The following is a 10,802-nucleotide window of genomic DNA, read 5'->3' as shown; positions in this document are numbered from 1 at the left end:
ACACCAAACCCCATTTTCTTTTGGACCGAGCTGCCTCCACCACGTGACCAGTCATATGACCCCATCCGCCAATCTGCTCCTGCATCACAGGTGGTAGAGATCAGGGAAGCGCACAAGGTCCTGTAATGGAAGGGAAGACCATCGCAGCCGCGCCTCGCGAATGACCAAAAGCAGCCGGCAGGTTCTTTTCCCCAGGAGCGATACCGCATGGCCGGCAGTCCGCGAAAGAAGCCGAAGAAGTGCCAAGGAACGGGGCCGCCTTGGGCTGTGGCGAGGCAAATCGAGCCCGGCGTTTGGAGAATGAAGGCCGGCCGTCTTCGCTTTCGCCCACTCTTCTCTCCGGTTCTGCCAAGGGGCTGCGGAGTCGTCGTGCGCTTTCTTTAAATATCCTCCAGCCCAGAGACAGAATCCTTCTTACTGTTTGAATGAAACTACCGGCTGGATTTGGGATTCCCCTCCTTTAGTCTCTGTGCCGTTGGCAGCCTTTTGTCGTATTCCAATCCGGAAGAAGAGCGCAGTTGGATCCACGCAACCACCCTTCTCATTAATATACCGTAGTCTCTCCCCTCCCCCCCCCCTCAACCAGCGCAGACACGGGCTTTCTTTCTCATTCCCGGCCGGTAGGGTCGTGAGCATTAGTGGACATCGACACAAGCGCAATGCCACCACCATGTTCCTGTTCTGTTCTTGTTTAAAAAAAAAAAAGGAAATAGCATCCCTGATATGGTGGTCATTGAATCTCTGTTTGTATGCGCGCGTCCTATTGATGGGTTTGTGAGATTCGGTCAAAATGGTTGCCCTTCCTACACTAGATTTCTTTGCAATACTGTCATTCTATATGGGGGGGGGGGAACCACTCCTCCATTTCTCTTCTGTTACCAACTTCCAAAAGGGCGATGGGGTTGGAACAGATCCTAGCTTGTTTGCAAGCTTTTCAAAGAGGCCTGGTAAATATCTTCCAAGGCCTTTCATGTGTCTGATTTTGTAAGCTATTCCAGGGAAGGCTGCATCAAAAGATTCGTTGGGGGAATTACGACACACAGAAGCCCTTTATTAGACGGCCTGCTTTGCCCAATAGCACCGCCCCGATTTTTTTTAAAAAAACAACAACCGTATTTGCAGTGACAAATAAAATAAACGGGCTTTCATAACCTTTGTGAAGGGGAATCTCCTCGAATAGGGATGAGGGTATTGAAATGTATCCTTTTTAAAAGCCCTGCTTCTGTCCACCACCTCCGGCACCCAACGTCTTCAGGAAACACAAACCTTTGGGGACCTTCTATGCTTGGGCAAAGGCAGTACCCCTACCCACAGGTCACCGACAACAGGATTCCTTAATTGTTAAGAATCCGGCCCCCTTCTATACACACATACACACAGAGGCACACATGCAACCGGGAGAAGGTGGCTCTTCTCCTGCTTCCTTCCCAGCCCCCTTGGTCATAAAATGAATTTCCTCCCTTCCATGGAGACGTTTGTACAGAGGCATCTTTTACTGCCCTGGTCTATTGCACATCATAAACTGGAAGGAAGACAATAGAATTGTCCCGGAAACTCTTCCCCTCAAATTATGGAACTGTTATCCTATGTCTACAAAGAACCTCTCCCGCACTGAAACGACACTGATAATATTTCTCACGGAGCTTTGGGACGGTACCACCACCCCAGCCAGTCCAGTAAAAAGGCCAATAACGGCCATCGCACAATAGGGCTGCGGAATGAAATGAGGATCCTAATAGTGTAATCATATGGACTCAGATATGAGATCCTTTGCCCCTCCAGCCTTTCGCGTTTTAGGGGAAGGGGATCCGAAACTGCGCTGTTTGGGCTCTTTTCGGCCCCCCAGTTTTCACCCACACTCTTAAGATGGCTGTCAAAACCAAAGGAAGGCCAAGGGAGGCCTCCCCGTCCACCATTCTCATTCGCTTTCCTGGAAAAATCTTTTTGAAATCAAGCGAGCAACCCTACAAAAGCCAATGAAAGAAGGAAGAAAGCAAAGCAAACCTGCAAAGGCAATCGAGATCAAAGAAGCCGCCGGCCACCTCAACATTGAACTAATAAATGCCTTCCGGGGAACAGTCCACAAGATGGAAGAGAGGAGCGAGACAGCAAGCAGGAGCAGCATTGGAGGCGCGGCTCCTGATCAGGCAAACCATGGCTTCGCAGATCCTCAAACTGGTTTAGGGTCGACCAAGACAAGATGCTAGTTTCTCATATCGGTCAGGGACAGACTTAAAAATAAAAATTACACCCCTCCCCCCCCCAAAAAAGCCTGGAAACGTTCGAAATTTTTCACAAGAATTGTGTAGTCGGTGGACACACATGCTCACGCGCACCCTGAGAAAAGGGGCAGTTTTCTGACAAGGCGAATGTCTAATTCTTTCTATACGAATTTTTTCTCCTCATAAGCTCTAAAGCATGTTGAAAATAAAGCTACCCGTTAGCAACAATAGTATGGTTGGAAACCTCCTTCTCTCTCTCTCTCTCTCTCTCTCTCTCTCTTTCCATTTTAAGTCTTGTTCTGGCTCTGGCGTCCAGTTGCGGAATTTTTCTCCAGTTCAGAGAGAAAAATCCTATATGCTGCATTCTCTTTAGAAACCTGCTTAGAAGTGCGCGCGCGCGCACGCTCAGACGCCCCAAAACGACCCTTATTTTTTATAATATATTGTTTATTGCATTTCATTTATGCCTGTGATATTAAATGAAACTCTTACACCCACCATATTTTCTTCTACATCTAACGAGCCCCCATGCCCTTGAAAAATATTCTGTCTTATACGAAGACGTAAATTGCTTTGTTATATGTTCCGAGAAATCTGTGTTAAAAGCAAAAGTGTTCCGCTTCAAAATATTTCCCAATTGCTAAAGCTATAAGTCTGCTTTCTCCATTAGGAAGCAAAATGATTACTGATTCAATTCGATTACAGCTTTGATTTTGCTGTTCGGCATATATGAGCTTCTCTCTCCTTAATTAAAAGTTTATATGCGTTACTTAACTTCAGTTTTGCATTTCACCACAGGTGAAGTGTGGTGGGATAACATCACCAGTTTATATTAAATGTATTATCTTATCAATAAGGATTACATATTAACTGTGATAGGTCATAATCCATTCATATAAATTTTATTTTCCATTAGGACTATTTATTAAATATAGATGTTACATTTCCTCCATAGGCTTTCAATATTTTTAATGTCAGATATAATTGGCTGTTTTCCTTATGTGGATTCTTATTATAGCATTAAACCAGAATCCTTTCCATGCTTGAATCTTGAGTCTTCTTTCGCTGGTTTTATATGGCTCGGTAGTGATGGATTTCTATCTCCTTTTGTAAGTGTGAAGAAGATGTACATTTTCAACATTTTCCTAATAATATTATATATTTTTTTCATTTTGATGTGATGCATTTATGTTTCTTATATTCCAAAGACCTATTTACAGATAAACATGAATTCCAGGCATTTAATTTTCAGAAGGCAGAATGTGTTCCTTGCTCAGCTGAAATTAGAATAAATGCAGAACTTCTCCAGAGCAGAAGCTAAAAAAAGGTATTAATTTTTTAGCAGGAAAAACAACTGAAAATTTAAGAAACAAAAAGGGTCCCAGAATAAAAAGATACAAACCTTTCTACAGCCAGTGGTATGTCAGCTTGTGAGCATTTGCATAACATAATTAAATCGGATCCCACCGAGTCAAAATTGTTTAGGACAGAACAAAGCCCTTAATTGCAGAAAATACATCTGCTGGAAAATTCAGTGGCTGGTAAATAATTTTCAAATTAAAAATTAGTCGTTTTATCCTAGCAGTTCAGTTTGTGTGGCTTGAGGGGTAGGAGGGGGACGCGGGGAAAAAAAAGCACAATTTCAAGGACAGCCTGTCCTCCAAAGCAAGCCAGAGTCACGTTTGGGGAATGTAAATGAGGCAGAGGAAAGATACCCTTATGTTAGAAAAGAAGGATATTCGCACCATAGAGAACTGCCTAAAATCCCTATTAAAAGGGGGGTTTGTTCGGTTGTGTTATGTTTTTCCAGGGCAAAAAAAATTCTGTCTATTTGTTCCATTTGGAAGTATGGCCTTTAAGCTCTTTCTTAGGGTTGCTTCTACCAATGATACAATCTTTCAATCATCCACCGAGGCTTTCCCGGGATCTTTGCAGCTGTAATATTCCTTTTATGCTTCCAGTAAAGATGGTGCAGCCTGCTTATGTTTCAATCTTACATACCTATTGGGGTGGTCTATTAAATGCCCTGTTAGAGAATGCTGATGAAATACAATTGCACACAATCGCACCATCATAAGACCATCCTGGGCATATTTACTAGAAAGTAAACTCCACATTATTCAGTGAGGCTTACTTCATAGAGCAGCTTGCTGCCTGGGTGGGATTGAGGAAATATAAATGATTGTACTGTGCGAATATATTTTCTTGCATGATTTATATTTGCATATAGATAGTATTGTGCATATCAATTTGTGCATATCACAGCCAGTTAAATTATGGATTGGTTCTTAACACAAATGTATTCGTATGTTATTATAGGTTTAACAGTTGAAAATTTAATTTCCCCAAAGATGATACATACTTGCATATATCCGAAGGGATAGAATCCAATTCAGCCTCTTTATTGAGCTGAAATGAGCCGTTTTTAAACCTAAAACATGTGTTTGTATAGATGTTTCTATATATGTACACATCTATAGATATGTGGATGCATACATGCACACATATATACATACACACTCACGCACACACATCATATATTACTGATGTCTGACGTCACAACACACAAAATCTCATCTTTGATACATTTTAAAAATAACAATAAAGCCTAATGGTTCCGAGTGTTGAAATTAAGATTTACAATAAATGACATACTGATAAACAACTGGATTCAGTTTTAATCAAAATTGGTTTAAATTCCCACGGTTATCTGAGAATCTGGTTTTGGCGTGAATAGATCTGCATCCAACCAGCATTGCTGCATTCCTTTTTAAGCGTTCAGATATTCATAGGGGTAAATAGGCAACGAGCACTTTTTGTCCTTTGTTAAAATCCAATCAGCAATTTCTAACCCCGCATATACAGGATACTGCTTCCAGAAAGTCGACATTTTAGAATCTTCCTTTGGCATTCAAAAACACCACTCTTGTTTTCATGGAACAACACTGCCATCTGCTGTTTATTCTTGGTCCTTGCAAATGATCCAAAAGATTCAGGATCCTTACTAAAGCGTAAAAACCGAGGCGCTCCCTGCACTGCAAATGTTTTAAATAATCTGCCTCGCCGTTCCTTGGCTATTGTAGAAGATCCCGGCGGCAAATTCATTATAAATAAACGTCCACCGTTCAAGCCTACATTCCAGAGGAAGGGAACTCATAAAGGCAGGCTATTTCCGCAGTCCGGCTTTATCTGAAAGAGCCAGACAAAACAAATGAAAGGACTTTTGTAGAAAAACTAATTGCGGCTGGACAGTTGTAAACTCATTAAGGGCCGAATTCCAGACAGTTTGCAGACCCGCCGTTTATTAGGCCCTCCAAAGGCTGGTGCTTTGAAGTCCCCCCAGTGCACAACAACAGAGGGCGTCCCAGATCCGAAACTCCTGGGACAGACAGAAATTCCAGGTCCTCGGCCCCCTCCAATTTCCTTTCCCGTCGCCAAAGCCGACCCTGATTTTTTCCACTTGCTTAGAGATAAGTCCCACCTTTTATTTTTCCTTCGAAACAAAACAAAAAATAAAAGCCACTCAGACCCCGTCCCGGGCCAGTCTAGGGTGGGTGGGGGGATATTTTTTTAACAGACCTTGAGACCCGGATGAGGTTCTCTTTCACCCGCCGGCCCTTTGCACCCAGAAAGGGTTACAGCCGTCGTTTTCTTTTATTATATGTTCCTGATACCGTCTTTATCCGAGACTTATGAGTTGAGAAAGTTGCGCATTCCTAGAGTTTTTGATTGTGGGTGAAATTCTCTTCAGGTAGTTTGTGGAATCTAAAACTTGATTCTAGATCCCTTCTCGTGAGATTCACTTGGCATTCATCTCAGTATAATCCCTTTTCTTGCTTATTACCTTGAGTCCAATCCCCCAATCCCGTCGCCACTTCACCCCCACCCATTCTCATATTTGTTTGTTAAATTGTTAGCTATGTCCAGCAAGCTGTAACATTTTGTGGTTTGGGCTCAAACCACCATCTGGGTAATCATATTAGAATATGACTTCCCAGTTTATCAGAATAAGAACTATCTTTTGCTATTTTTTTATTGGAGACAAATGCCACATCTTGATTTGGGAGACTCTGTGGACGGAAATGCAAAGGGGGACCTTTCATAGAGACAGCCCATTCTCCAGGAAGTTACAAAAGGATATTTCATACCAGTGCTAAGTATTATTTGCCTCTGAGAAATAACAGTTTGATTTTTGTGTGAGAGTTCAAAATGAAACCAATAAAAAGAGCAGCAATATTTTTGCCCTTGAAGAAAGACAGTCACAAACAGCTGCTTGGTGTATTGTTTTGTTTTTAAATAAAAACTCCCTTTGTATATGCACCATTAAAAATTATGGACTTTCAGCAAGCTGGCTAGTATTTTCAATAGTCCGTTGGGTGATACGGTTTTTAAATGCTGTGATGTCAAGAAAATGATGCAGAGACTTATAGATGATTTCATTCATGAGTTTCTAATGTCCAAAGCATGGCGTGAGTGCTATTAAAAGAGTAGGGATTTATTTTTGAATAATTGGGCTTAGAATCAAGGTTTTGCTGCTGGTTACTCACCAGAATAGATGCCATCTATGGGCTGAGCTTGTGGAGCAGTGCCCATAATAATCTTAAAACAGCACAAAAATATAAAAGAATCAATATTTTTTTTTATTTAGCAAAAAAGTTAAATATCATTTTGGACAAAACTATTTGGTCAGTAAGCCACGAGGTAAGTTTTGCAAAATATACAAAGTGTAGCTTCTGCATAAACATAACTTTCAGGTTGTTAAAAAAAATTAATACACATCTGCAATAACCAAAGGTAGTTTTAGTGTATAATTTATTATCAATAAAATTAAATTTCATTACAATAGGAATCAAGTTATTTGATTAATCTTAAAACGTAAACCATAGGTAGTAGTTACCTTTTTCACATATAGGTATAGCTCCGATATCTGAGAACTGCTCACGGGTGCAAAAACAATATTCAAGCTAATTTGATTATTAAGGGTTTCTTTCTTTAATATATAGATAATATATATACAACTGACGAAAACTGTACTATAGATAGATAGATAGATAGATTGTGTGCATACTTAAATGACTGGTTTCAGAGGAACCAATACGCTTCTTTTTTATTCCAGATAGTATTTGCTTTTCTTTTATGTTTAAAAGTTAGGATACGAAATGGATGGTTTATAATTTTTATCCCGTACAATCCAAGGTTAACTGTTCAATGGTACAGAAAAAAAGACTCCGTCCTTACACTAAAGAGCTATACTCTATGCAATCTTTATAATAAACAACCTGAGTTCAAATTGTATTCTAGCTTACACAATCACATCTGGTACAGCACCCAAGCACAAAAATTGAGTCACAAATATAATACCACAATAAAACACAGTGTTCAAGTATTACAGCAGACCTCTCTCTGCCGTGCGACAAGCAAATAAATTTAACTACTTCAACTAACCTATACAGTCCATAAAGAATTGTGCATTAAAAGGTAGTTTACTTTCTCTTTCTTTCTCTTTCTTTCTTTTTCCTTTTCTTTCTTTTTTTCTTTTTCTTTTTCTTTCTTGACAGGTAGATTTAGACAAAGCAACATATCACCCTGGTGCGGTAATGTCCCTCCTTTGCTTTCCTATGAATAGAAAATGGGAAAAAGACTATACCTCCAAAATAGCACCAGGACACAGCGGTCTTTCTGCACGCTGGCGAGGTACATTCAAGAGCTGAATTGGCCAAGGACAAACAACAATGAAAAAATAAAAATATGTGAGGCCTGGACTCAGTTTCAGGATGTGGGGGAGAGGAGTTGCGTTGTGTGGCACTGAAGGACCGCAGGGGGGGGGGGAGGGCGGATTTTGCTGTTTTGACACAGATTAAACCTGCCTTCCAGGATCATTCATCCTTTGCTCGATCTTTGTTAATTTTCTTCATTTTCATCCTACGATTCTGGAACCAGATTTTCACTTGTCTCTCGGTTAAATTCAGGAGCCTGGCCACTTCATACCTTCGGTCCCTGGTGAGATACATATTGAACAGAAACTCTTTCTCCAACTCCAGTGTCTGGTGCTTGGTGTAAGGGCAACGCTTTTTCCTAGTGGATCTTGCATGTAACCAGTTTGCTGCTGGGTTATCTGCAGGGAAACAACGCTCAGGTTGAAGGAAGCAAAGACTTCCAAACAGAAATGTATATATCTTTGCCCTCATCGCTACCCATTCTCACAGAAAATATGGATAGTTTCTCATTTTTCTTTCACTGGGCAACAATGGGTTTCAATTTGGGACGCAGAAGGGAGTCATAGAGAATTGCAGTAAAATGTCAGCACCCAGCTTCCCTCATATTGTTTATCCAAGAGTGTACTTTTAAAGCCGGCATTTCCGGCTTTCTCCCCACCTTGTCCTCACCTCCTTCCTCCTCACCTCCCCCCACCCCCCAGCAATTAAAAAGATGGTGGTGAACAACCCATAAGAACAGAGCACCCATTGTGAATGTCTCTATTTTCTGACCTTCTCCGGTGCTTCCTCTGACTATAAGGGAACAAAAGAATCTGCCCACTTTTCAGCTTTTAAGGACAGACCTGACTTGCCTATGAACCTGATTTGTGGGTGTGATCCTTTCAAAAATCAGGAGAGAAAGAAGATGATTCCCCCCCTCCCTGAACTGGGTATTCTTGGGTTTGTGAGCTAACGGAAATGGATTCACACCCAGTGTTTTGGATTTCCTTCCCTCACAGCTCCCTCTCCCCAACCCCATCCCCTCCATCTCTCTTTCCCCCTGCCCCACCCGAATTTTTCCTATCCAGATTTCTAGCCGAAGCCATAGCCAGGGAAAGCATGCATGTGACACTCCCTTGCACACTGTGTGTCTGAGGAAGGAAGGCTGAAGCTGAGAATCAGACCATCTCTGTGAACGGTCTTCTCTACCAAGGCTACCGTGCCGGCAGACTCCGAGAGAGACAAGGGAGGAAAGAAAAACAACGGCACACACACGCACACACACATAGGGGTTTGCACGCCCCAGTTCCAGGAAGCCTCGGTACTTTCTACCCCTTTTCTGGCCACAGAAACCCCCACCCATCCTACCTACCTATTCGCGCGCCCCCCACCCCCAATCCTTGCCGCATAGCTCAAGATGGATCCTGCCTCGGAAGCCAGCCTCGGCAGACCCTCTCGCTCTCGATTTCCCTCCCTCTCTCCTTCTCTCCTCAAGTCCAGCGGGGCCCTGCAGCAAGTGCACTTACTTGGATCCAGCTGGGGTTTGTCTCCGTTTGCCTCGCTCTCGCCATTGTTTTCCGAGAATGCCCCGTCGTTGGCTGGCTTATCCCTATCAGCTGGAGGAGAACCACAAGCATAGTCAGTCAGAGAGAGTGCGTGCGTGTCAAAGGTGGTACAGTCACCCCTCCTGGCCGTGAGCGGTTCAGGTTTAATGCCGTAATGCCTGCTAGCCGGCAAGCCGGGGAAAGACAAGGAGGCCGGCATCGGCTCCAGCCACGAACGCATGTACCTGCCGTCGGGTGGCTGGTGATGCACGTACGGGTGGTAGACGGCCGGCACATTGTTGGCGCTCGGCGGGTGCACGGCATTCCAGGAAGTGCTGAAGACGGACGCTTTCGACTGGAAGCTGCAGGGGGTGAACTCGGGGTGCTCGCCGAGGGTCGCCTGCCTGGCCGGCTGGCCCAGGGGGGCCGAGGCGTAGCGCGACTGCACCAGCTCCTCGGTCTCGTGGAGGAGGAACGAGTCCACGTAGTAGTTGCTGAGCGTCCCCGACGAAGACATCGCCACCCCAGCCAAACCAAAGGAGAGGCGAGCCCTGGCGAAATTATGAAACTACAGATTTCATGTAACAACTTGGTCCTTGCGAAGTAGTACAGTCACCTAATAAGTTGAAGGCTGCCTGTCAGCCCATTGGCTGCCGCGTGTCACGTGCCCGGGCAGCAGAACAATAAAGAATAAATCAGTCCGCAGGCTATTAATGGGTCAGTGTTTTCCAGCCATCATTTTTTATAGCAAAGCCATATGCTCTTTTTTTTTTAATGCAAAGGAATAAGCAAGTTATAGAGCAAAGTTTGCTTTAATTGTGGCCAAATGAGATAAAAAGATCAGACTATTTTTTGAGAGAGTCTATTATGATCACTCTTTTTAAGTGGACTATTTTATATCATAATTAATCATTCCATCAATGGTTCTTGTTCCTTGGGAAAAAAGAAAGAGAGCGAGAGAAAGAGGGCAACGCGCAGACATGCTGCTCTTCTTGTGATCGGAGACCTTCACATAAAATTATACAATCGTTTATGCCATAAAGAAAAAAAATAACATTGGCGGCAATCTCTATTTAAATACATATTTATTATATTTCATAAGGAGTTATTGTTCCGGGAGCCACGGGTTGTTATTAAGTCAGTAACTATGGGCATATTCATTTGCGTTGCTCTGTTTCACAGCCGTAAAAATTTACGAGTGCCTGGAAAGGTTAAATTATACTATTGTGTTTAGTTTGGGAACTCACTGTAAATAATAGCGCGCCGCAGAGTTCAGAGCTAACTGGGGCTGGCAGGAAAAAGTCAAATCCAACCGTAGGCTCCTTCTGAAAGGCGCTCCG

General features: G+C 42.9%; 1 protein-coding gene across 3 annotated transcripts; it reads right to left on the bottom strand.

The window, feature by feature from the left end:
- Positions 1–6,843: 6,843 nt before the first annotated feature.
- On the bottom strand, positions 6,844–10,109 carry HOXA9 (homeobox A9). Of its 3 annotated transcripts, none has more exons than XM_058183527.1 (3): positions 9,445–10,109; positions 8,211–8,337; positions 6,844–7,838 (listed from the first exon to the last, which is right to left on the bottom strand). In XM_058183527.1, exons 1-3 carry the CDS (start codon positions 9,977–9,979, stop codon positions 7,787–7,789), a joined length of 714 nt encoding a protein of 237 aa, XP_058039510.1. In that variant the 5' UTR covers positions 9,980–10,109; the 3' UTR covers positions 6,844–7,786. The 3 variants fall into 3 exon arrangements, with proteins under 3 accessions (XP_058039510.1, XP_058039509.1, XP_058039508.1); XM_058183526.1 differs by having other exon boundaries at positions 8,090–8,337; positions 9,445–10,108; XM_058183525.1 differs by having other exon boundaries at positions 6,844–8,337; positions 9,445–10,107.
- Positions 10,110–10,802: the final 693 nt, after the last annotated feature.

Source organism: Ahaetulla prasina, chromosome 4 (assembly GCF_028640845.1).
Source record: "Ahaetulla prasina isolate Xishuangbanna chromosome 4, ASM2864084v1, whole genome shotgun sequence".
Taxonomy (NCBI): Eukaryota; Metazoa; Chordata; class Lepidosauria; order Squamata; family Colubridae; genus Ahaetulla; species Ahaetulla prasina.
This window is presented reverse-complemented; position numbering and strand designations above follow the sequence as displayed.